General features: G+C 34.4%; 2 protein-coding genes across 3 annotated transcripts; one reads left to right on the top strand and one right to left on the bottom strand.

Moving 5' to 3' along the window:
* Positions 1–585: 585 nt before the first annotated feature.
* LOC147282245 (RIBOSOMAL RNA PROCESSING 5) lies at positions 586–20,474 on the top strand. Of its 2 annotated transcripts, none has more exons than XM_086248013.1 (40): positions 586–847; positions 988–1,196; positions 1,587–1,727; positions 1,848–2,021; positions 2,541–2,640; positions 4,396–4,514; positions 4,645–4,767; positions 4,903–4,974; positions 5,531–5,623; positions 6,363–6,476; positions 6,580–6,702; positions 7,122–7,307; positions 7,461–7,535; positions 7,722–7,858; positions 8,859–8,993; positions 9,299–9,444; positions 9,526–9,591; positions 10,835–10,887; positions 11,042–11,122; positions 11,221–11,295; positions 11,391–11,492; positions 11,593–11,761; positions 11,863–12,011; positions 12,274–12,357; positions 12,459–12,559; positions 12,797–12,950; positions 13,094–13,168; positions 13,302–13,449; positions 15,266–15,917; positions 16,684–16,744; positions 16,853–16,998; positions 17,080–17,263; positions 17,599–17,697; positions 18,082–18,452; positions 18,550–18,726; positions 18,858–18,954; positions 19,030–19,185; positions 19,313–19,543; positions 19,638–19,721; positions 19,817–20,474. In XM_086248013.1, the coding sequence occupies exons 1-40, from the start codon at positions 679–681 to the stop codon at positions 19,922–19,924; spliced, it is 5,739 nt and encodes a 1,912-aa protein (XP_086104139.1). In that variant the 5' UTR covers positions 586–678; the 3' UTR covers positions 19,925–20,474. The 2 variants fall into 2 exon arrangements, with proteins under 2 accessions (XP_086104139.1, XP_086104138.1); XM_086248012.1 differs by having other exon boundaries at positions 10,781–10,887.
* Positions 20,475–21,305: 831 nt separating this feature from the next.
* Positions 21,306–23,968, bottom strand: LOC147282244 (strigolactone esterase D14-like). Its single transcript, XM_086249194.1, has 2 exons — positions 23,534–23,968; positions 21,306–21,785 (listed from the first exon to the last, which is right to left on the bottom strand). Exons 1-2 carry the CDS (start codon positions 23,926–23,928, stop codon positions 21,353–21,355), a joined length of 828 nt encoding a protein of 275 aa, XP_086105320.1. The 5' UTR covers positions 23,929–23,968; the 3' UTR covers positions 21,306–21,352.
* Between the last annotated feature and the right edge of the window lie 3,213 nt (positions 23,969–27,181).

Raw genomic sequence — 27,181 nt, 5'->3', positions numbered from 1 at the left:
CCAAAAGGCCGGGAGACAAGCAGACCCAAATGGATCCAAAATTCCAAATACATAGTAAAGAAATTCTAAAACAACCCCAATATTTTCTTTTTAAACCCCACAAAAATTTGTATGTTAAATATTCCAAATATACCCTCACTTATAAAATAAAAAAAATAAAAAACCCAGCCACCTACCCCAACCTGACACCACCCTCCCCTCCTCCCTGCCACCCACCACCGGCCAGCGACTCCATTCCTCTCTCTCTCTCTCTCTCTCTCTCTTAATCTGACTTATGGGTAAATATGAAGGTTTGTGACCTTGTGGGAACAAAATTTTTGTGTGGGGTTTAGAAATCAAACTCCTTTTATGAACTAGGCCAAAAAAAAAAAACTCCTTTTATGAAAGTTAGTCTACAGATCTGAAGCCCACTCTTCCTCTCTCTTTTGCACATATGTACATCATGTGACTAGCACATGACCTTCTATTCTATATAAAAAAAAAAAAGTCGTAAAGAGTAAAGACCTTCTAGATACGACGCCGTCTGTCTCTCGTCACTTCCCCTGTCGCCCTAAACCCTCATCAGTCATCAGCCTGCTTCTAAAACCTCTTAAACCCCAATCCAGAAAACTCACACACACCCACACACAATCGTTGCATATATATACAAACTACCGCAATCTTTGTTGTTCTGTAAAGATGGCAGCGTCTTCCAAGAAACCCCAGAGCAAGAAGAAGGCCACAGACGCCCCAAAGTTCAACAAGTCCTCCAGAAAACCATTCAAACCGAATAAGGACCAAAACGACGCCGCTAGGTCCGAAGCCGTGGCTTTGCAGCTCGAAGACGACGTCCCTGACTTTCCCAGAGGTTCAAACTTCTCTAATTTTTGTTTTTCAGTTTTGGTTTTTAATATTTAAGTTCAGTACTTCATTTTTTGTTATTTCAAAAAAACTATATTGGCAATTAATCAGAGTCTAATTTGTTCAGTTTTTTTCTTTTGACTGAAGGTGGAGGGAGTTCTTTGAATCGACTAGAGCGCGATGAAATTCGGGCTGAAGTCGATGCAGAATTTGAGGCAGAGGAGCGGGAGCTGAAGAAGAGGAAGAAGAAGGGAATGCAGAAGAAGAGTCTCGCAACAGAGGACGATTTGGGTTCGCTTTTCGGTGATGGGATTACTGGGAAGCTACCTAAATATGCAAACAAGATCACTATGAAGGTATCCAGCTGCAAACATAATCCTCGCATTGTAATATTGGGATAAAAAGAAGAGTCGAATTTAAATTTTTATTTTATAAGTTTGTGGTGTTTATATATGAATGCATGTATAAGCTGCCTCATGTAAGCTAAATGATGTTTTTAAGCTCTTTCAAGTGAAGGTTTAGTAATTCACCCAATGTAGTTAATACCAACCCCTTGGGTTAACCTAAGTGGTGAGGGAGTGTGGAGAAATGAGTTTGGATTAGGATAGCTCAAGAACTTGATCCATTCCAGTGTAACCAAAAATAAGACTTAATACCCTATAAAGTCTATGCCTCATATGTATTTCAAATTATTATTTTTTTGGGCTTAAAGATTGTTGATGTACTTATTCCTGTCCGTATGGTAGAATGTATCTGCTGGAATGAAGGTTTGGGGAGTTGTTTCAGAAGTAAATGAAAAGGACCTTGTAATTAGTCTTCCAGGGGGCCTGCGTGGATTAGTTCGAGCTTCTGATGCTTTGGATCCTATTTTGGATAACGAAACTGAGGTAATAATAAGTATTTTTGTTGTTGTTGTTGTAATTATATTTCATTTGTTTTACTAAGTATTTCTATATAATAATATTTTTTTGTTCTCTAAGTGATCTTTCCAATTTAATCTTTACCAGGCCGTAGCAGATAATCTTCTTCCTAGCATATTCCACATTGGGCAGCTGGTATCTTGCATTGTATTGCGATTGGATGAGGATAAGAAAGAGAAAGGGAAACGGAAGATCTGGCTTTCTTTGCGCCTATCTTCGCTGTACAAGGGTTTCAGTTTGGATTCTGTTCAAGAAGGCATGGTATGTAAATGAACTAAGAAAAGGATAATTGTTTTTTTATTTATTTAAATTTTGTAGCTCCTCCCTATGGGATTTGCGATTTAAATCCCCACTTAGAGCACTGAGATTTTTTAATGAAGAGTTGTGATGTGCCGAAAAATACATAAATTTCACAAGAATTTCTGATTATTTTTTTTCAAATTTTGGCAAAAAACTTATATTTTGTTGAATAAAACAAAAAACTCATGATAAAATGGTTTACTTTGTTATCTTTCCTTGTAAAACCTGAATTTTGAATTTTAAGACATTGATTCCAATTTCTTTCCCTAAGAAATGGTATCATGTCTGTTAGGTGGAGAATTTATTTATTTATTTTTTCAGAAGAGATTGTTTGTTAGGTGCAAATGTTCCCGAGTTTTTGCTAATCTTGTATAGTGCGATCTATGTTGGTTGGTGGCCATCTCATGCTGTGGTCATTTTTTTGACATTTTTTCAGGGTTGTGTTGTAAAATTTTGCTTATTCATTGTTTATTATTTCAGGTCCTTACTGCATATGTTAAAAGCATTGAAGATCATGGTTACATTCTTCATTTTGGGTTGTCTTCATTCACTGGGTTTTTGCCAAAAAAAAGCCAAGCTGGTATGTCAACTTGTAACTTAGGTTAATATTTGCCAATTACTTTTTAGTAACTTGTCATTTTCTACCCTTTTTAGCCTAATATAAATATAAATATATTCACAATATTTTCTCACAAGGTCCTTAAGTAAGATCCTTACATGATGTCATATTTCTCAGTTGTTTGATTACAGTCATTAGATAGGACAATGCAATTTTATTGTGGTGCATCTTACTTACTGTGCGTCTCAGCTGTCCATATTTGATCTAAAGGTTGAAAAAAATGACTTTATGTAAGGAACTGTAAATATGTAAAATATAAATATATTTTCATTTATATTATCTGATTATTTAGAAGTAAGAACTTCGTTTTAATCAGAATAACATCAACAAGTTGTATTTTGTAGAAGTCCGATTATGGGTGCTGATTAAAACATTACAGTCCATATTACATTAGGGAAGTTCAGTTTCTTATGTACCCAAGATTGATACCTTTAAAATTGGAATCCATGATTACATAAGACACAAACTTGGCATTGTGCATACGTGTGTGTATGTTCTGATCACTGCTGTTTTAAATTTTTCAACATGAAGATCATTAAGGTTAAGGATGACATGAACCAAAAAGCCTCAGTAGTATTATATATACCATATTTTTATGAACCAGTGAAGTTAATGTTCCAAATGATTCAATTAGTGTTCCAAATGATTCATATGTGAGAAGGCTAAAGTATCACTCTTTGGAGATAAAATGAGAGAGAATCAAATTTGTTGGTTTGGACATGTTCAATGAAGACAAATAGATGCATTAGTTAGAGTAATTAAATCAACATAGAGGGTTGGACTATTGGAAGAGGGGAAAAAATATGGGAAGAGGTACTTTAAAAAATATGATAGCATGTAATTTAAATGAACATATTGCCTAGGAGTAGACGGAATGGAGGAGTAGATTTCATGTAGCTGATACCACATAGGTGGGAGTGGGACGAGGATTTGTTGTTTATGTTGTTGTTTACCATATTCTGATGCTCGTAAAAAAAGGTTGTTTCATTACTCTTCTTTCCTATGTACTATCGAAGAGCAAAAGGAGTCAACTTACTCATGTGACACCCTAATCTTTAGTATAGGATCCTGAAATTTTCTTTGAAGGTCACAGGATGGCTAATGAAAATTCCCAATACATCAGTGTATAGTAGATAAATTGAGTGGCTAGTTGGTTGAGATTAATTGAATAGTTTGCAACTTTGCATGTACCTGTGTTCCTAGTTTTTCAGTTTCTTAGAGCTTATTGGCAAGTTTATCTGGTATTATTAGTTGCAGCACTCTCAGCATGAAAATGCAATTTCCTTTTTCAGAAAACCAGTGGGTTGATGGAGGCTGTGATATGTTTGCATGTCTTTTTGTTGGGAAATCGAATGAGGTTGAATCATAAGAAGTCCCAAAACCATTTGCAGCTTGTTTTGGCATGTATTCCTGTTGCCTGTTGGGGATTTTTTTTTATTTTTTATTTGAGTTTGACTGTTTGATTGCAAGTCTCTGAGTTTGTTTCATGTCTGAAAATCACAGTTGATTTTTTTCTGTGGTTTGTTCTATGTACTGTGTTTTTAATACTAAATTCCACTTCTTCATTCTCACTTGTTTGCAATCATTTGCAAGCAGCCATACGCTGCAAATGTAATTTCCCATTTTGCTATTTCGTATAAGTAAACTCTTTTTCATGGGTTTCTTTTTATTTTTCTTTTCCCTCCATATATCCTGTTCATTCTTTTGTCTTTTCAGAAAGCAGGGAGGTTAAAGTGAACACTGGGCAACTACTTCAAGGGGCTGTTAGAAGTATTGATAAAATTCGCAAGGTTGTTTATTTGAGTTCTGACCCAGAGACAGTGTCAAAATGTGTGGTATGCCCCCCCGTGTTTTTTGATTTTATTTTTTTCATAAATTCATATTCTTTGCATGTTTGTCCGTCTCTATCAAAGTTTACCTTCTGAGTTAAATTTTTTTTTTTTTTTTTTTTCTGAACTCATACAGACCAAGGATCTCAAGGGCATTTCAATTGATCAACTCATTCCAGGCATGATGGTTAATGCTCGTGTACTATCCACCCTTGAAAATGGGGTTATGCTATCATTTCTTACTTACTTTACTGGAACTGTAAGTTTTGTATTCCTTTTATGTCAGATACTTACAAGAATCATGTTAGAATAAGATGACAACTTGACAGGCTATGCATATAATTTTGAACTTGTTTTGGTAATATATATATTTTTGTCCATTTAAATTTTGCAGGTTGATATGTTTCATCTGCAAAATTGTTACCCTACTACAAAATGGAAGGAGGATTATAGTCAACATAAGAAGGTAAGCGTTAAAAATCTATAAAAATGATTGGCTATAAAAATCTATATTTTTTGCCATTTCAATTTTGTTGCCTTGTTGGTGTTGGTTCTGGTGCAATACCTAACATAGAGATCAAATCGTTCAATTTGAGAAAACAAACTTGCTTGGCTTTTTTATATAAAATTATATAATTGTATATATTTTGTTGAATTTTTTTATAGGGACTAATATAGTTCGCATTTTGGCGGATATGAATTCTTGCTTATAAATTATGGTTGATTTACAAAAAGTGACAATGTCATTTTTTCTCTTAAACAGTTCTCTGTGCCTACTTCATTCAATTATGGTAATCATAGGGTGTTGATCTGAAGACTATGCACTGCAATTGTACATTAATTATTTATTGGTTATTTTGCAGCATTGTGTTTTTCTGTTTGCATGCATAACCTTCCAATACTGTTGATTTTATTATTTTATTGAGTTATTTAAGCAACTGTCTCTTGTCCAATTTAGGATGTTGGTTGATTGAGTTGCAAGTTTCTAATTTTATTATCTGTTTCATGCTATTTTGGTTTAGGTTAATGCTCGAATATTGTTTATTGATCCTTCAACTAGAGCTGTTGGTTTGACGCTGAATCCACATCTTGTTCGTAACAAGGCTCCTCCTTCAGTAAGTTATTTCACATGAAAAAATTTCTAAGCTCATGCACTGGATATGCTTTGAGATAAATTTCAGAATCAGAAGTTTGTCTTTCCTTTTTCAAATTTTTACTGTTGCTGTGCAGCCAAAGTCTGTAGTCATTAACCTTTCTTTGGAGCAAGATTTGATTTTGGCTGCTTTGGTATAAGATTGAATATGAGTCATGCCTGGTCCATGTTTAACAGATCACATGTAGGGCACATGTCCTGGATTTCATTTGTCTTGTTGTTTGATTTGTTGCTTCCATAAACTGATGCTGCAGCTGGAGTATATTTTCAAAACTAAAATTATTAATAAATAACTTTTATCATGGTTTTTTTTGCTTTTAAAGCTAGACATAGGAATTTCTTTGATCATGATAGAATTTTTAGTTTTTTTCCTTCATTCTATGGAGCTTTTGTTGAGTAACTATCAACATTGTGAACTCCTATAAAAAATATCAACATTGTGTATGCATTACTTCTGGGCAAACATTCTTATACAGAGGAGAGAGAATAATAAGATTAAAATTAACAAGCTTTCAGAAAAGTGGGACACTCTCCTCTCCTCTTCTACCTTATCTCTCTCTCTCTCTCTCGGCTATCCTGTAACTGTTTGTAGAGTCCCTTTTGTCAATAAGCTGAATGTTATATTTTAATAATCTACTTGTTAATACTGTTGATAACAAGCATGCCTGCTTGAGACTAACATTATTTGCTTTAATGTGTAGCATATCAAAATTGGAGATATATGTGACGACTCAAAAGTAGTCAGGGTTGATAGAGGACTGGGCCTTCTGCTTGAAATACCATCTACCCCGGATTCAACTCCGGCATACGTTAGTGTATGTTCATTTTGTGGCTTTAATTTTGAGGCTCATTTTGATAACACAGTTTTTATGATATATATGATGATTCTCTTTCTTTTTAATTTTATGTTACTTGTAGATATGTGATGTGGCCGAAGAGGAAGTTCGGAAGCTTGAGAAGAAGTTCAAAGAAGGTAGTCGTGTTCGTGTCAGAATTCTTGGTTTTAGGCACTTGGAAGGGCTTGCAACAGGGGTTTTGAAGGTTATGTTTCTAATTTAACCTTGTTTCTGGCGATGGACACTTTGATTTTCACTGTATAGAAGATAGGGAACCACCATACAGCTTTGCCATAAATGAGCCATTTCACTCTGTCTTGATTTAAAGCGACCGAATGGCATCTGTTGTTAAATGAATATGTTGACGGTTCTCTTTCTGTTGCATTCAATACCATAGGCCTTGATTCTATACTTGGAGCTTACATTTCATCTTCTGGAAATGTTCAAAATCTACTATCTTTGTCTCTCTGCATTGTTAATGATATTTCTTAACCAGTGATTTTGATTGGTGATTTTCGTGTATGTTGCCTTTGTATTGTGCTTTCATTAAAATGTTGGTTATTCACATTCAGGTGTTGCCCTTAGTGATTTAGGAGTATGTCTAATTGCTTTTTTAAGATGCAGGCCAGTGCTTTTGAAGGGGCAGTCTTCACTCACTCAGATGTCAAGCCTGGGATGCTGGTGAGAGGTAAAATCATAGCTGTTGACAGCTTTGGGGCTATAGTGCAATTTTCTGGCGGTGTGAAGGCACTTTGCCCTCTAAATCATATGTCCGAATTTGAAATTGCAAAGCCTGGAAAAAAGTTTAAGGTATCTCACTGTATTCTTTTGGGCATGCTTTCATTTCTTTACACGCACACATATAGTATATGTTCACTGGACCCTGCAGTGGATTTTATTTAATTAATCTTTTGAGAAAATAATTTTGCAAAATTTCATTCCATTTCCTGTGTCACTATGCAGGTTGGAGCTGAACTTGTGTTCCGTGTGCTTGGTTGCAAGTCCAAGAGAATAACTGTTACACACAAGAAAACACTTGTATGTAATACCTTTTTTTTTCCTTAATTTTAACTCTTATATATCTTTTATTGGTTGGCTTAGTTTTGCTTAGATGCATACCTGTGGATTTCCTTACAAACCACTCCTAAGAAGAACTTACTGAATCATGTCTTCTTAGTCTGTCTTGTTTATTTTCTGATGCAAACATTTATTGTTGATTTGCAGGTGAAATCAAAACTTGGGATTCTTAGTTCATATGCTGATGCTGATGATGGATTAATAACACATGGGTGGATAAGAAAGATTGAAGAACGTGGATGCTTTGTCCATTTTTACAATGGGGTCCTAGGATTTGCTCCAAGGCTAGGCCCTGACTACTTATCTTTCAATTTAAATAATGACTTAACTGATTTTTTTATTGTTGAGAAACAAACTTTTAGGACAAGATGTCCACTGTTCAGAAAGACAATAGTAACAAACAGTAAAGACAAAAACTACCAAATCTACATCACAGTTCCTCTCCAATCATTAAATATAGCCTGAAAAGAGCTATCTCTAAATTCTGAAGATACCGAAGTCCACAGTGAACACCAAAACCGAACCCTATCCCACAACTGATCTACCTCCAGACCCCTAGCTTCCTCAAAAATCATTCTATTTCTTTCGAACCAAACCACCCAAACGATTGCCATTACAGCACATCTCCCCAGCATCAGACCCTCTTTCCTATCCCGGAAAACTTATATCTCTCACACAAGAAAGAAAAACATGATCTTGGATTCTCCCAATCCACATTTGGTATATATGCAATATCTATTCTTATTTTGGCGGTGTTGCATTATAGTCTTACATGCATGTATCTATTTTTTTCTTCTTGGTTGGTTATTTCCTTGGTTGAGACCAGCTTAAATTTAGGCTTGTAACACAGCAATTAAAGGCCAGTACTTTTCTATGGTGTTGAATGTACTTTCTGGACATGTTATAAATGAGTCAAGTTAAAATGTAGTTGAAGACACATATCAACCAATACAAGGAAAGAATAATAATAAAATGCATTTGCAAGAAAGTGGTCTTTTTTTTACCTTTAGTGTACAGTAGAAACTGAATAATTACATCTGTAAAACATTAACTATTTATTTTATGTACACCAAGGTTTTTTTGCGAATGTCTTTTAGAAGTCATGGAATTGACACAAATTCGTGAATGCTCTACAACATTAACTATTTACTTGGAAAATTAAGAGTTGCTCTATGTGTCATCTTTTGGTACATTTTTTGTGCAATTCATTTTTTTAATCTGATCCATTCAATTTGAAGAGACTTTTCACTTTGTTATTGATTAATTGTTCTTAATTGAAATCAGATCTGAACTCGGATTAGAACCAGGATCTGACCCAAGTTCAATGTATCATGTTGGGCAAGTTGTCAAATGTAGAGTTACTAGTTCTAATCCTACATCAAGGCGGATCAAACTTAGCTTCATAATAAGGCCTCCAAGGTTTGTTTCCTTGTACTATGGCTTTTTTTTTTTTTTTTTTTGTTTCTTTTCAAATGCACTTATCAATAATTTTTTAGTAGATTTTGATGTGAACACAGACGCACTAATGTATTTATACCCGGAATGATGTCAAAAGTATTTCCAGTTAGCTGTAGGCTGTAGCTAGATGACTTGAGTGTTTTGAATTTTGTTCAGTGGGTTCTATCTTCAAATTTCTAAAAGAAGAGCATATATTTGGATTTCAATTACTAGGAAAGACAAGTATGAAAATTTGTTCTACTAATCTAATTAGATTTAATTGACAGGGTTTCTGAGGATGATATGGCCAAGTTGGGTAGCCTTGTTTCAGGAGTTGTTGACCGAGTAACCCCGAATTCTGTTGTGGTTTATGTTAATGCAAAAGGTTACTCGATGGGTACAATTTTCACTGAACACTTGGCAGATCACCATGGTATACTACATATTTCCTTGCCTTGATATTGATTATTTGTGCTGTCTTGTGTTCTCTTATTATATCTCTTGTTATGCACAGGCCTGGCTGCTTTGATGAGGTCAGTTTTGAAGCCTGGATATGAATTTGATCAATTGCTGGTATTAGGTATGGGAAATTTCTCATCAGTATCCCATCATTTTTGTTTTTACTTCTTAAACTGTCAATTAGAAAAAGTATTCGAAATGTGTTATTTTACCTGTACTTAAATATTTCATTGATAAACAAGACAATATTAAGAGACCAGAGGGAAGGGTGGACCATTATTGAGGATAAAAGGAAAATATACAATTAAAACAGAAGAACCTATGGAAAAAATGTTTAAAAAAAGGTGTAATTTTCATCTAGGAGGTTGTATTCCGCTTGTGTTCTCTGCCTGTTGTAGTAAAAGAATCAGCTTCCTTTTGTTGATCTGTGGTGTTAATAACTTAATTCATGAGACACCTAAGTCAGAGCTGTAAGCACAACTGCGAGGGCCCAAAGTAAGAAAAAGCAGTTTGATATTTATAGCCTGTAGTTTGAGATATCCTGGTTCATCCTAGCCTTGACACCTAAGTCAGAGTTGATACATTTTTCCTGGTATGAAATAATGTGTTTTAAATTAATTAATTTGTGCATACATTAAATAATTAATTTATTATTAATTTATTGGTCGATTATGATGCACATTTTATGTGAACAAATTTGGAAAAGAAATCTTAAAGGTTTTAAAAAAAAGGAAATCGGAAAGTGTTGAAGCTGACAAGAATGTGACTTCTTAAAGGGCTTCCTCTGTCACTGTTCAACATACATTGCGAATATTAAACCTTTTCTGAGTCCAACTGATTCGGAATCTCTAAATCTCCAGGAACATATCTTTTCCTCTCTGTAGGTCTAAAGATCAATGCAGTAATTATTGAGCTCTTAGTTTATGCTATCCATAGGACTAGTGTGTATCCTATAAAGCTATAACCTACTTTGTAGATGGATACACCTAAATTTTTGGCTTCAAGAAGTCAGCATTGCCATGTTTTAATTTCCTAACTTTCATTTATAATAAGGCCTAATTTGTCGCCTCCTATTTCTGATGTTTTGCTCTTGGAGTGTCTAAATTGCAATTGCATTCATTTATTAGTTTTGACGTCTCTTAAAGGTTGTGGAAATTTCCAGCAAGATAGTTTTTTTTTGTTTTTCCTGTTATCTCAATTCAATTTCCTCTATGCAGTTTTCAATTTCTGTCAGATGAACTCTTTATCATCTTTAATATTAATATCAGATTAAACTTATTAATCTTGAAAACTTTCTTATCTTGATGTAGACATTGAAGGCAACAATTTGATCCTCTCTGCAAAATATTCTTTGATTAATTCAGTTCAGCAGCTTCCCTCAGAAGTCAGTCAAATTCATCCTAACTCAGTAGTACATGTAAGCATCTGGAGTTTTCAATGTGTATTGAATGTCTTTTTTTTTTTTTGGGAACATTTTCTTCAAGTTCTATTACTTTTTGATTATGTGATTACTTAGTACTTGTACTTGTATGTTGCTCTTTCATTGACATGAGCATATTTGTTTGAACTAGGGCTACATTTGTAACTTAATTGCAACTGGGTGCTTTGTTCGCTTTCTTGGGCGTTTGACTGGTTTCTCCCCCAGACACAAGGTTCTTTTTCTTTTCCCTTCAAATTTTTTTTATTCTTTCCCCTGGCTCTGTTACATCTGAATCCAATAATGTTTTGCATCCTCATCTTAATTTTGTAGGCAATGGATGACCATAAAGGTGATCTTTCAGAAGCGTATTACGTTGGACAATCTGTTCGCAGTAATATACTCAATGTTGGTGAACTGTTTGAGACTGAACTTTTAAGATTAGAACTTATAAATTAATACACAAGTGACCAGATTTTTTAACCTTTTTGTTTTCTCCCCAGGTCAATAGTGAAACAGGTAGAATAACACTGTCATTGAAGCAGTCATCTTGCTCTTCAACAGATGCGTCCTTTATTCAGGAATACTTTATTTTGGAGGATAAGGTAAATGCCATGGGCCACCGTTCTAATTTTAGTTTCTTGAGTTGGCTACTGTATTAAGATTTTTGCTAGGTTTATGCTCAAAGTCTTTCTTTTGTTCTAGATTGCTAAGCTACAATTGTTGGACTCAAAAGAATCAAAGTCAAATTGGACAGAAGGATTTACCATTGGCAGTGTTGTTGAGGGAAAAGTACACGAGGCAAAGGATATTGGAGTTGTTGTCAGCTTTGATAAATATAGTGATGTCTTTGGTTTCATCACACACCATCAATGTAGGTTATTCATTGAAGGTTTTGTTAATTATATTATTATTATTATTTTGTTTCAACTAGTAATATATTCTCTATTTGTTTGTCTTATATAATCTTTGCAGTAGGCGGTACCATTGTGGAAACAGGCTCCATCATTCAAGCAGTTGTACTTGATGTTGCCAAGGCAGAGCACCTTGTTGATTTATCGCTAAAAAAAGAGTTCATTAAAAAATTAAAAGAAGAAAGTTCTAACAGCCAAACTCATAAGAAGGTAAATGCATTCCCTGTCTATCTCTAATTCTCTACTTTGATGTGTGAAATATCTCTATCTCTAGAGAAGGAAAAATGAGGACATATATTTATTGGTCTTCTATAGCTTGCATTTGTACTTCTGGGATGAATCTTTTTCAAATCATCATTTGTTTCTTCACTAATGAAGATTTTTGTCATTATCTTTGCTTTCTTGCTTTATGTTTTTCCTAACTTGTACCCTTCTTATGTTTTTGCCCCAATTTATAACATATTGATTTCAGAAACGAAAAAGAGAAGCATCCGATGACCTTGAACTACATCAGACAGTGAATGCAATTGTTGAGATTGTGAAGGAGAATTATCTGGCAAGTTTTGATGTTAATATAACTTATATGGTAGTGTGGCATGATTGATTTATACATATGCTCTACCTCTTTTTCTCTGATTCTTATCATGTGCATTGCAGGTTCTTTCAATCCCAAAGTATAACTATGCTGTGGGATATGCATCAATCTCTGACTACAACACTCAAAAATTTCCTCAGAAACAATTTTTGAATGGGCAAAGGTGATCATGGTTTTCATGGTTATTCCTTCTTTTTTTTTTTTTTTTTTTTCCTATTTTACATTCAATCTGTTTATCACCCCATATGGCTGTGAAGCCTATGATGATTGGTCTTATTGTCTTAGAGAAATTTTGGGTTCGATGATGTCCTATGTGTACCCCCACCCCCCGGCGCATTCTCTCATTTTGCATTACCATGTTTACATATGGTGGTTATGAAAATTTTTTCACTTAATGCAGTGTCAATGCCACTGTCATGGCCCTTCCGAGCCCTACAACAGCAGGGAGATTGCTTTTGCTACTTAAATCTGTAAGTGAGTCAGCTGAAACATCCAGTTCAAAAAGGGAAAAAAAGAAGTCCAGCTATAAAGTGGGATCTATGGTTCAGGCGGAGGTATTTCTTTTTCTGATGATTATATTTTCAACCCGCTGTTAATCATTAATTGAATTGAATTATCATGAGCTTTGATTTTTGTTTGTTTGTTGTATCTGTTTTGTACTCATACATTGTGCTTGTCACATGCTGTCACCATCCAGATTACAGAAATAAAGCCTCTTGAACTAAGATTGAAATTTGGAATTGGCTTTCACGGCAGGGTTCATATAACAGAGGTAAAATTTGTGAATAATTTCATCTAAATCTTTTTAAATTTGAATTTCTATGCATTCACCCTTTGTATGCATGTTGTTCCATTGTTCCTAACTTTTAGTCTTATATAATTTTTTCCCGTGCACCCTTGGGCAGGTAAATGACGATCTTCTGGAAGATCCATTCAATAACTTCAGAATTGGGCAAACAGTGACTGCAATGATTGTTGCAAAGACTAATTATTCAGATAACAACAAAAGGAGCTACCAGTGGGACCTGTCTTTGAAACCTACCATGCTAACAGGTAAAATCTTATCGAGTAATTTTTCCTTGAATTGGTCTGTTTTAAGTCCATTATGCTTTCTTGCGCACACTGATAGTTGTCTAAATTTACTTCTGCTACTCTAAGCCTCATCCTAACAAATCTCTATTCTTCTTAGATCTTTTTAAATTTATTTTTGAGTCATTTTTTTGAATCAAGAATGCACCTTCTGTACAGTTATGTAGCACCAAATCTTGGTTATTAGGCTATTAGCCTTAGCAGCTCTCGGTTTTAGGCATTTCCTTGGCTTCCATGACACTATTGATTATATTATTCTATTTTAGAATAAAATTATGCTACTCATTTAGCTTCTCCCTGGTGGTGCTATATTAAAAACTTCTTCTCATTACCCTCCAAAAAAAATTTCTCCTCATTTACTTTTTGTTTCTAATTGGGCCACCTAATTTTCTGAGCGTCAATTTTCAGCTGTACATATTCCCGGGATAGCTACATTTTTAGGGGATGTTATGCACCATGAGCAAAGCTTGCTCTGTTGATGTTTAATAAAGTCATTAGTTCATGGATATTATTTGATTGCATGATGCTACAATGCTGTCAAAATTTGGTAGAAGTTCAATCACTTGAGGAAAAGAAAAGGTTGAAAATTTGCTTTTGGGCCAATTCTCCTGTGCTAATTAATTATTCCTTTCAAACTTTAGCTCAAGGGTAAGTGGTAGAGGAGGTTCTGTTTTGTAACCCTGTAATATTTTGTGAAGTGAAGATAAAAATTCCCTAAAATTATATTTTTTGTTCTTTTTCAGACTAGCAAGGCTGATTGAGCTTTTTTCTCTATCTTTTTTCACATTGGACTTGTTTATTTATTTATTTTTTTAAACACTTCACTATCATGAGAAGCCCCATTGCATTGTCAAACCTTTTTTTAGTAGGAAACATATAGTTTTATTAAATAATTTGTTTAAATGGAAACAGAATAATACTTTTATTAGATGATATAAAAGGTGACATACATCAAATTGACAGACAAGATGCCTATCAATTCTCAGCAAAATAAAAACAAAAAACTCATAGCTTGCATCCAATCACTACAGATAACAAAGAATGGAATGTCCTTAAAGTTCTTAGAGTGTGCCAAGAATCTATCTTTCCCCATAAAATTTTCACTTCCCCCTTCTTCAAAAATTCTGTTGTTTCTTTCCATCCAAACTGCCAAGAAATGCCGAAACTGCATTGTTAAATTATAAAAACAAAGCCAGAGCAGACGTTGATCCATTGCGACAAGTTGTTTGCAAGATGTTCATCATTTGTGTTGTGTTTTCCCAAAGCTTGTGCAGTTACATGAGTTTCTGGATGATGTCAGTTCCCCTCCTGGTTTCTTTATTCTCGCTGCTTTCTAAAGGAACTTAGGGGGAGCTCGCTTGACCCTTTGTTTCTTTATTTAAGTTCTTCATAATTCACTGGATATTGTGTATTCTTTTGTTCATCTTTCTGCCTCAACTGCTATAACACTTTTCACCACGTGACACTAATTTTAACTCCACTATAAATGTTTACAGATTCACTTTCTGCTAGTTTCCTGTTGATAATATGCTATTACCTTGGGGAGCTGAAGCAAATTTTGTCACCCTTTTATCCCTAGATATCTGATATATTGTGCCTTCTGGTTGAAAGTTTCTAAATATTGACTGGTTTTTTTTTTTTTTTTAATTTAGTTGTGTAGACTGCTCTTAATTGTTTAATTAATGGTGCTCTGGCCAAATATTATTTCATTTATTTACCTACTTGTACCCCAACCATTTTTGAAGTTTTATCAAGTCTGGAATATGCAATTTCTTTTCAGGTTCTTGTGAAATAGGGGAAAAGATTGTGACTGAAGATCTTGATTACTCAACTGGGCAATGTGTCACTGGTTATGTGTATAAAGTGGATGGTGATTGGGTCTGGTTAACGATATCTCGAAATGTCAGGGCTCAGCTTTTTATTCTTGACACTGCTTGTGAGCCTAGTGAACTTCAAGAGTTTCAGAAACGCTTCCATGTGGGGAATGCTGTATCTGGTCATGTATTAAGCGTTAACAGGGATAAAAAGCTACTAAGGCTGGTTCCGCGTCCTTTTTCTCCTCTCTCTGATAAAACTGTTGATCATGAAATTTCAAAGCTAGATGACCCACACGTTAACATTGCGAATGAGAATGTTATTGCTCATATTCGCGAGGGATGTGTTGTAGGTGGGAGAGTAATTAAAATACTTCCAGGTGTTGGTGGATTGACTGTGCAAATTGGCCCCTATATGTATGGTAGGGTTCATTATACTGAACTTTCTGAGTCATGGGTGTCTAACCCATTGTCTGGATATCATGAAGGGCAATTTGTCAAATGCAAGGTCCTTGAACTTAGCCGCTCTGCAAAGGGAACTTTTCACATTGATTTGTCATTACGCTCTTCTTTATTTGGCATGCTTTGTCCAGATTACACGGAACCCCACGATGACACGTAAGTCATGGTCTACTAATATAGATTACATATGGAGAATCAAATCTAGAACCTGAGCTTATTAGTTTATGACATTTTCTTGATTGAATAATATAGAGATTTCTTTGGGCTCTATTCTTGATGGAGTTTACAGCTTTCTCATAGTAATAAAATAAATGTACAAAACCTTTTTAGTAGGTGCTATTGTTGGCAATTCTGGAGGAAAAATTAATCGAAGACTTTATTGCTTCTCTTGTTATTAAGTTATATATATAATTCATCCTTGAGCATGCAGTTGTCCAGAATATTTTTTTTTTAAACTTATTTTCTCTTATGTGCTTGGTCTAGAATTTGTTTGCCATGCATTCACTGCATGCCATGCAATTCTTGAGGAATACATGCATATGTCAATGAAGTATGCACCTATGTTCTTTGAAATGTATTGGGAATTTGAATTATTTAGAAAACATGAGATACCATTCATTAAATTAAGAATCAAACATGCAATGCCTTCACTTTGGATGTTCAGTTAGTGATGATACATTATCTACTTCAAGTACTGGACTTCCATTGTTTTAAAAAAAGTATCACTCATTACATGACAAGTCACTAAAAATTGGCTTATTCTTTAAGTTATTGATTATGCTTAGCCAATTTTGCATTGACTTCTGCGAAGTCACAGTCTAAAATCTGTAAGATTTTTCATTGGCTTTCACTCTGTGTTGCTTGCTTTGATTCTGGTTTTCTATGTTTTACTACTAAACGAAGTAAAATTTTTGTTGTTCAGGCATACTCATACCAAACGTATGGAAAAGATGGAAGATCTTAATCCTAATATGGTGGTACAGGTGATTTGCTCTTCCAAAGATTTACTTGCAAATTGTTTTTTACTTTATAATATTTCTGGGATATTGCAGTTTCTTATGTGGGTCATGATTATTTTCTGGATCTGATAGGGTTATGTGAAAAGTATTACATCAAAAGGATGTTTTATTTTGCTTTCTCGGAAGCTTGATGCCAAAATTCTTATCTCAAACTTGTCTGATGGATTTGTTGCTGTTCCTGAAAAAGAATTCCCAGTTGGAAAACTTGTAACTGGCAGGTAAATGCTGTGCAGAAAATTTTCACTTATTGGTAGAAAATTGATGCAGTGATGTCCTGTTACTAAGAAGCTTAACTACAGGGTGCTATCTGTGGAGCCATTGTCGGAGCGAGTTGAAGTTACCTTGAAGTCATTGAGCGCAAGCAGTGTGCCACAATCTGGAAGCAATAATTTGGATAGCTTGCATGTCGGAGATATTATCTCTGGCAGGGTAAAGCGGGTGGAGTCATATGGTTTATTCATCACAATTGACAACACAAATGTGGTAAAGGATGGGTCACATTAAGTAAAGTTCATTTTTTATATCTATGCATGCGCATGTAAACTGCCACATTTTTGCAAAGTTTTCCTGTGATGACTTAACTTGTAAATTTGGCTATAATTCCATTTCCCTCTGAAGCCTTTAACTTTCCTTTGACATGAGACATATACTCTGGCAAGTTGAAAACAAATTTCTTTGAGCTTGAACTAAGAAATGCATCTGTTTTGTTATACATGTGGAAATGGTTGAAATTCATCTGTTTTCTTTGAGCTTGAACAAATTTCCTTCTCCTGTTTTTACTTTGGTTGAAATGGTTTCATGTGTTGCTTTGTGCTTAGGTTGGATTATGCCATGTGTCAGAGCTTTCAGAAGATAAAGTCGACAATATTGAAACTAAATACAGAGCAGGAGAGAGGGTGACAGCAAAAGTATTGAAGGTATTCTTATTGTACACTCTTGTACCTCTTGGGGTTCTTGATTTTTCATTAATAAAACATGTTGGAAATGAATAGTTAGTCATTGAAACCTATTACACTAGCATTTCATCTTTTTTGAAATTTGTGGGATCTATTAAACTACATATCGCAGTACTTGATGAGAAGTATTTGTATGGTAAGTATTTTACCTATGTATGTCAAGTAAGTGCATGTTGTTTTTCATGTTCACTGTGATTGAATTGTTTAACATGTCCTTTATAAAACTGTTCTAGTTCCTAAAAATATTGCATGTTGCTATTCAATTTCAATAATTCAATGTGATAAGTTTAAGGCTGTGTGCACTCATGACAATTGTAGTCTTAATTATTCAACTTCCTTTACCAGGTGGACAAAGAGAGGCACCGAATTTCTCTTGGAATGAAGGATTTATATGTCATGGACAATAATGACCTTAAAACACCTCCAGAACAAGATCCTGATGAAGCCATGAGAGAGAATGGTTTAATGGATGGTACTAAGTCAGTAATGTGTCCTGAAATCAGTTCCATGGATGTTGAATGTGAAAATGCAGAATACCAGTTTCTTGCACAAGCAGAATCAAGAGCTTTTGTTCCTCCGCTTGAAGTCACTCTTGATGACATAGACCAATGCAACAGGGATGACATTGTTAGGCAAGATCAAGAGCATCCTGATGTGGAGGGCACTGTAGATGAAAAGAAAAAGAAGCACTCAAAGAGAAAAGATAAGGAAGAGAGGTTTGTACACATGCTTGTTTGGCCTTTGTTTCATTGTTTAAGGTTGTCATACACTGCCCACTTTCCCTGTTATTAAATTGGAACCAATTTTGTGCAGGGAGCATGAGATAAGGGCTGCTGAGGAAAGACTATTGGAGAAAGATATACCAAGAACTGATGAGGAATTTGAGAAATTAGTTAGAAGCTCTCCAAATAGCAGTTATGTTTGGATAAAATATATGGAATTTGTGCTCTCTATGGCTGATGTAGAGAAAGCACGCTCTATTGCTGAAAGGTATTCTCTTATATAATCATATGCCACTGGCATAATCGTTTATTTTATTTAACAAACTACTGCAGACAGTTCAAGGTGTTCATTCTAGCATACCCTTATTTACATAAAGTATTACTCTTTTTTCTGTGTAGGGCTTTGCAAACAATAAATTTTCGAGAAGAGAATGAGAAACTCAATATTTGGGTGGCTTATTTTAATTTGGAAAACAAATATGGAAATCCTCCAGAGGTAATTAAAAGAGTCAAGCTTTTCTTGTCTTTCTAATGTCTATTCGGAGTACATTAATCTGCTTTCTCTTTTCAGGAGGCTGTAATGAAAGTCTTTCAGAGAGCATTGCAGTATAATGATCCCAAAAAGGTTCATCTAGCACTCTTGGGAGTGTTTGAAAGGACTGAGCAACACAAGTTGGCTGATGAGCTACTTGATAAAATGATGAAGAAGTTCAAGAAGTCTTGCAAGGTATGTTAAGATTTCCTACATTTGTTTTCTCCTATCGGGTGTGTGTAGGTTCACAGGGTGTGTTAATTTCTTCTTCATTTTTTTTTTTTTGTGTTAATTTATAAGCTCTATATTTATTGGAACTTAGGTTTGGCTAAGGCGGGTGCAGAGGGTCTTGAAGCAACAGCAGGATGGGGTTCTGGATGTCGTCAGTCGCGCGGAAAGAATCCTTCCTAAGCATAAGCATATCAAATTCATTTCACAGACAGCTATCCTTGAGTTCAAATGTGGAAATCCAGAGAGAGGGAGATCCATGTTTGAAAATATTTTGCGGAATTACCCGAAAAGAACAGACTTGTGGAGCATCTATCTTGATCAAGTAAATCCCCTTTGGCCAGTATTTCAGTACTCTTTCTTTTTCTTTGTCAAATTCGAGACAGTAGTTACCTACTCTTTTGTGTCAACTGTGGCAGGAAATTCGACTTGGAGATACTGATCTGATTCGTGCACTATTTGAGAGGGCAACTAGTTTGAGCCTCCCACCTAAAAAGATGAAAGTGTGTACAATTTTGTATTCCCCTTTAACTGAGACTGTTTTGCCTTTGTATTTTCTGTTAAAGCTTATATGGGTGTGTCATTTTTGGATTTGCAGTTCTTATTTAAAAAGTATCTGGAATTTGAGAAGTCTCTTGGCGATGAAGAGAAGATCGAGTATGTGAAACAGAAAGCAATGGAATATGTTGAGAATACAGTAGCTTGATATCAATTGTTCCTCTCATTATGGAGAGAAGTTTCCCGATTCAGATTGCTGCCCAAATTAGCTGTTAGCCTTGTACAAGAGAGATGAGGTTATGGTCAATTTTGTCGCCACCATGACCACTATGATTGATTCACCACACTTGCAATGCTGTTTTGGCTTTTTGAGGGGACTACATGGCAGGATGTAGAAGGGTACCATTGTAAGGATGGATAATGAAAGGAAATGAGGGTAATTCAGATGATGATTTTTGGTGGAGGGAGGAGACCCTCTGATGAAGGATTATGGGATTTGAAGATGGTCAATTATCCAAGGTTGTCAGCAATAAGTTAACTGACAATGATGTAAGATTTACATGGGAAGGATAGGCGCTCTTTATTTTATATATACCCTGAAACTGTAAAATTGGTCATTTCCAGTGGTGGTGTTGGGCTATTTTTTTGTACTATTGAGAATTGTAAGTTAATAAAATTCTTCATTTCAGAAAAGATTTTCTAGTGAATTTTAATGTTTTATCCCTCTGTGTTTGGGCAGAAGATTCTTTCTTTATCAAGAAAAAGCTCAATCTCAGATCGATCTCTTTTTCAAACCTAAGTTGGTGCTCTTCATAGTCTAATTAATATGGAGTTAATTACACTTACACCCCCTGAGATTTATTGTTTTTTCATATATACCTCCTGAGGTTTTAATAATTACATATGCACTCTCTGAGATTTCAAAATTGTTGTATATAACTCCCCATATGAGATGAAAAATGATGATAAATTATACAAAAAAACATGTTAAGGGGTGAAATGACCTAATAAAATTACTCAAGGTGTAAGATTCAACTTCAATACAAATATTTTCTTTTTTGTTTATTTATTTTTTCTTTTGTAGGGGGTTATATGCAATAGTTTTGAAACCTCAGGGGGTGTATGTGTAATTTTTGAAACCCCAAGGGGTATATGTTAAAAAATGATAAACCTCAGGAGGTGTAAGTGTAATTAACTCATTAATATGTAGTTCTCTTTTTCAATACCTAAGCTGATGAGAAAACTTATAATATAGGTTAGTTTTTGCCCTTATAGATCATAAGACTTTTAAGCCAAGAAGATTTCATAGTCAGAATCGTCACTATCATCTGTATAATATTATAAGATTAGTTCTCATATAAAGCTGATCTGTATTATAAGGCTGATCTAATATAAAGCTAATCTAATCTGATTGAGTAGTTCTCTAGTTTACTTCAGCCCAAAAATGGGCATCAATGATATATTAGTTCATGCATTTCCACATGCAAGGTCTTGAGAGCAGGTGAAACGAGGTATACATCTTCTGGTAATGCAGCTTACAATAAAAATGGTAGTTGCAAAAACAAAAGCTTAATTTAATTGCTTACTTCAGAGTACAGCCAATGCTAAATAATTAATTACAGAATTAACTCAGCATTTATTTGATGCAAAGAACTCTTTTGAGAACTTTCAAGAGCAAAGGGTAAGCTGTCAACATTGGAAAATGGCCTTGTGTGTTGAGTATCTTGACTTTTGCAGGGGCACCAAGCTTTTTCTTGAAGTAAAATGCAACAGATTTTGGGACAATAAAGTCTTCCTTGGATTGGATTATGGAACTTGGCACCATAACTGTTGGCAAGATTCTTCTGAGGTCACTTAGAAACACAGTTTTGGCTGCACTCAGTGCAATCTTGGGTTTCATTCTTCCCAAACTGTGTTCGAACTCGGCTATTGCTCTTGTGTTGTTTACAGCTATTGGTATTGGAGCAAAACTTGGGACCCAACTTGAGAAGTTCTTATCTATTTGGTTGAAGAGTGCATTGAGTTCTGATCTATCAAATCCCCCGTTGTATCCTGTGGTGTTGAGGTATCTACAAACCAAACACAATATATATTGTATATCAAGGAACATGAAGTTGAAGAATATCACAGCTATTTGAATCACATTTATTGACCACTGATTAAAGGTGGAACCACACTCTTTTAAAATGCTGTCAGGAAAGTAGGGATGTAGCCCATGTAAGTGGGTTCCCTCTTTTAAAATGCTGTCAGGAAAGTAGGGATGTAGCCACACTCAAAACTCAAAAGTGATGACTACAGAAGAGTAATGTTACATACTACATATTTGCTGATCACCTATTCCACACAGGGATTCAATTTAAAACTGTGGTGAATAGGTGACAAATAATTTTATCCAAAAGAGATGATTTTATAATTGAGTACATGGAACCCACCTATACAGGTAAGCTTCACTTCTATTAGAAATGTGTACAATCCAAAAGTTTTGATTTTGTATTTGAATCAGAATGAAACTCAACTATACAAGTAGATTTACCCTCTATTGAATAGTTAATTTTGAGGTGCCAAAATGACCTCTCTTATCCAACAATATTTCTCATGATTTTGAACTAGTGCTATTGATACTCTTATTTAAATTAAGGGTCAATTGAACTTTGAACCCTTATTGTTTGGGTCAAATACACATTAGTCTGACTTTCAAAATATTTAAACCCAAATTTTCAAATATTTGCAAAGTTGTCCCTCCGTGAAGTTGAATATCAACTCAATTGTTAAGTGCTTATATGACAAACACGAGCCCACTTTTTTTTTTTTGTTGGTGTGGCCTTGTACAAAAAAATTTCACTAAAGGTATTTTGGATATTGCAAAAAAAAAAAAAAAAAAACACACACAATTCCCAACATAACCGACACCAAAAGCCTCCAGGATAACTTGCTCTATCTCTAGTTTGGGTCCTGACCTCTCCGCCCTTCTTCAATATCAAATCACTCTTTCTAAACCACAACTCCTTTTCCAAAAACTCTTCGCCCTCCATTCTCACCCTCCACCGCCTCGGAGCTACGTACTGGTGGAGAGTGCACAGTCCCAATGAGTGGTTTGTCTCCATCATCCCAACAAAAGCACAAGAAACTCATTCTCATTCTCGGCGTCTCAATAGGAGTCTCAGTACTCCTCAATGCTTTAGCTAGTAGAATTTGAGGTGGAAGATCACATCAACAAAAAAAAGTGGACCCACGTCTGTCACGTAAGTACTTAACGGTTGACGTGGCGGTTAACTTAACAGAGGGACAATATTGCAAAGATTTGAAAGTTTGGCTTTAACATTGATACGTTTTGAAAGTAATGAACCAATATGTTATTTGACCCAAACAACCAATTAAGGTGCAATATATGTGTAAATGACCCTTAAATTAATTACATGGACTTCAATCACATTGTAAGTATATTAAAATTGTAACATATTCAGTTTGATAATATAGACTAAATAAGAGTGTTAATAGTATTTCTCATATTTTATTGAAGAAGAAAAATCTTGATAAAAAAAAAAGAAGAAAGAAAAATAAATATATAAAAAGTGACTTAAACATTAGTGTAAAAGATCAGTGATCAGCAAGCTCATTAGCTCGGTGTCCACAAGAGAATGGCAAGGTTGCAGATGGTGATCAGTTATTTCAAATTTTGTGAAAACTAATGGATAAGTCTATACATATTAAGATTGACCAGAAACAGAAGTACAGGCTGCAAGCTCACACATATATGCACACACGTACACACTTACAGAGAGAGAGAGAGAGAGAGAGAGAGAGAGCATATAATCACCTGGGAGAGCCACTTAATAGGATAAGGTGCTGGAAGAGGTGTGGTCTCTTAGTAGCAGCTATGCATCCAACCATGGCAGACATGGAATGACCCAAATATATGGCCCTCTCCACATTGAGATGATCAAGAAGGCAGACCAGGTCTTGAGCATATGCATTAAAATTATTTGAGTACCTTTTGGGGTCATAGAGTTTTGGATCCACATGTGGTGAGAAAACCAAGTCAAAAACCACAACTTGGAAATAGCAAGCAAGATAGGGGATGAGGTAGTGCCAAACTGTCTGGTCTGAGCCAAACCCATGTGCAAGAACCAAGGTTTGAGTCCCATTCCCATACACATTGGCGTTGAGGGCTTGGACTATGCCGCCTCCTCCATGGTTGCATAGGGCATCCATGTTTCTGATGGATATACAATAGTGAAACAAGGAATTAATGAAGGAGTTGCATATGTATGCTTAATTATATAGAAAAGTACGTAGCTAGCTAGACACATATTGTGAAATGGTTTGCATATATATATATATATATATATATATAGGCTCCTTCTGTTGAGGTATACCTCAACTTATTTATGTTGAGGTATACCCTGTTGGGGCGTACACGAGTCTTTTTGTGTCAATCCGAACCGTTCATTTTTTACATCTCCATAAATAGATCATCCTTGCAAAAAATTAGCCAAATCGGAAATCATTTGCCTATCTAACTTTGATCTATCAATGAAGATTATCCTTGCGAACGGTTCGGATTGACACAAAAAGACTCGTGTACGCCCCAACAGGGTATACCTCAACATAAATAAGTTGAGGTATACCTCAACAGAAGGAGCCTGTATATATATAGGTGTCGGCACTTTTACATGTACTCATTAAATAAAGTCAAATTATGTATTGGTATGTTTTGGGTAAGAAAAATGCTAAATGGATCGATCGCATTAATTGTCAAACTATATGATCAGTTTACGATACACATTTTAGTATTCTTATTGACTATGCAAATCAATACACGCTATGTACACGTACTATATTATCTTATAATGTGACAAATGATGTATACTAATTATTAAATCAATAATAATATTATGATCAACTATTATTAATTAATACATCAACCGCTATATTGATCTGCTGTCAGTTAATACAGTTTAAAATTATAGTCCTCTAGCATTACTCTTTGCATAAAATGTTTTGGGTTTTTAGTGTATATATATTTTGTAGTTTTCTAGCTACATAATTTTTTGTACACGGCGATCCGTTCCACGGTTTTTGACTCCTTTATTAATTCTTTTATGGATTTTGAAATGAAAACCAATATTACAAATGTGCATGTAATATTCCATATATTAATGATGCATGTGTGTATCGAGACATATCACATGTGTTAATGTTGTTATCTCTGGATAGACCGATAGAGCATTGTCATGCACACATGCAAAATAAATTTCAAGGCCCTTCTAACTGTCCCTATAAAAAGCTGCTGAAAAGTTGGTTTGGCTTCTAACTGTCCCTATAAATTTCAAGGCCCTTCTTTCTTTCTGTTTATATTATTTTATTTTTGTTTTGGATGAATACAGTTATTGCTTTCGTCCATGAGTGGTTGTGTTTGTCTTTTCTCATGAACTGTTTTGTTCTCTGTTATGTGTTTGCATGCATGCTGATGGGCTTATATATGTGTATATGTCGTGTGTATGTATATATGTCATATGTATATATTAAGTAATCTCTGATTAGAGACATGTAACATGTGAATGTTATGTTATTAAATTATAAATTAGTATTACGTATTGACATAATTCAACCTAATTAATGGTTTGTTAATTCTTTGTCAAAATCTAATCAATTTGGCAGGTTGTCATGTTGATATCATATTATTGTCAAATAAAAGAACATTTTTATGTAAAACTTATAGTGTAAATTGTCAATTAAGATTATGGCAGGCCAGGTGATCGAAGTCATTTATGAATATGCAGTTGGTAACATATATAATATGTCATTTAGTTATTAATCTAGTGGTATTAAATTCTCTCCACAATGTTGAAGATGTATCCAAGTTTATATTCCCTCCGTAAAAAAAACATGTCAAATTGTATAATGATCGAGATATTATTACTATGCATATGTGTGTATCTATATAGTTTTCTCTTATCCGGAAGTAAATTTCAGATTTAAGCTACGGATGTAGGCATCGGTCGATCATCAATTGAATAAGCATGTTCACTGCTTAGATTTCATGTTTTAACTCTTGAGAGTTAAACCTAAAATCTAAGCTTTAAATGGTATAATATCTAGTATCTAAAAGTTAAAACCTAAAATCTAAGCTATAGAGATAGTGATTCTACACCTCAAAGTAAGCACTTTGTCAAAGACAATATCAAAAATTGAGAAAGAAACAACTGATCGAATTATGGGAGCTTTTGGCAGTGAAATTTCTAAAGCCCCAATCGATGGGCGTCCTATGTCGATTGCTTAGTTCTGAATCTGAAAGTTAGAGAGTTTGGAATATCTAAACCTAAAAATAATTATATATATACATGTATCATACCAGTTAAATTTGGAATATGTAGTAAAACTAGAAAGCTATCTATAGCAATAATGAAACTCCGAACTAGCAAATCATCTCTAAGAAAACTCCATTATTCCTTGAAACAATTTTATAAAAGCTAGCTACAATTGAACTGATCGATTTGCTTCTTTATGCATGCGTTTGTTCCACGTAATCACATGTAGGCCTTTAGCCTATATCCAAAGCAAGCTAATATTATTTTGTGGGTAAGATCCACTCTCTTAATTTAGACTAATGTTAGACTTAATATCAAATAATTTGTCTCTTACCAAAAAAGATATATATATATATATCAAATAATTTGTTAGCTCACATGTCAATAATTTACTTATTAAAAATACATAAAAATTAAACGAATTTAAATTTGTATAAATAAAAAAATGTCAGTAATCATTGTAATGAACAAAATTGTGACCATATATACCTAGGGGTGTGCAAAAATACCAAAAAATCGAGTTTCGAATCAAACCGGATCAATTTGGTCTGGTCTTTTTTTTTTTTTGGATATCAAACCAAACCAATCCGAACTTTGTGGTTTGGTTTTGGTTTTCAATATGAAAATTTTCGGTTTTAACCAAACCGAACCACCACTGATAATATATATTAATTTTTATATATTAATTGTTTTATATATGATTTTAATACCTATTAATTATAGAGTAAACTAAATATCATATTATATTTTATATACTTTATAGTTTATTTAGTATTATATAGTTATAAACTATATGATTTTAATACCTATTAATTATAAAGTAAATCAAATTTCCTATTATAGTTTATATATGTTTGTAATTTTGTATATGTTAGCCCAGTTGTTATCTGATTTCCGGATAACCAAATCATCTAAACCAATATTCACGGTTAACCAAATCAGTCAAATTAGGTTAGGCTTAATTTGGTTTTGGTTCTTAGATTGGCCATTTCAAAAATATTAGTGATTCGATTTTTTGAACAATGCACACCCCTATATATACCAATACTCTTCAATATCATGAGAGAGATTGCTAAGATAAAGGTCTTTTCTGTGAGCTGCTACTTGACACCATATCAATGCAGTTTTTGTATTATTTATATTTATATTTTTCT

Source organism: Dryas octopetala, chromosome 6, assembly GCF_963921425.1.
Source record: "Dryas octopetala chromosome 6, drDryOcto1.1, whole genome shotgun sequence".
In the NCBI taxonomy this organism is placed as follows: domain Eukaryota; kingdom Viridiplantae; phylum Streptophyta; class Magnoliopsida; order Rosales; family Rosaceae; genus Dryas; species Dryas octopetala.
This window is presented reverse-complemented; position numbering and strand designations above follow the sequence as displayed.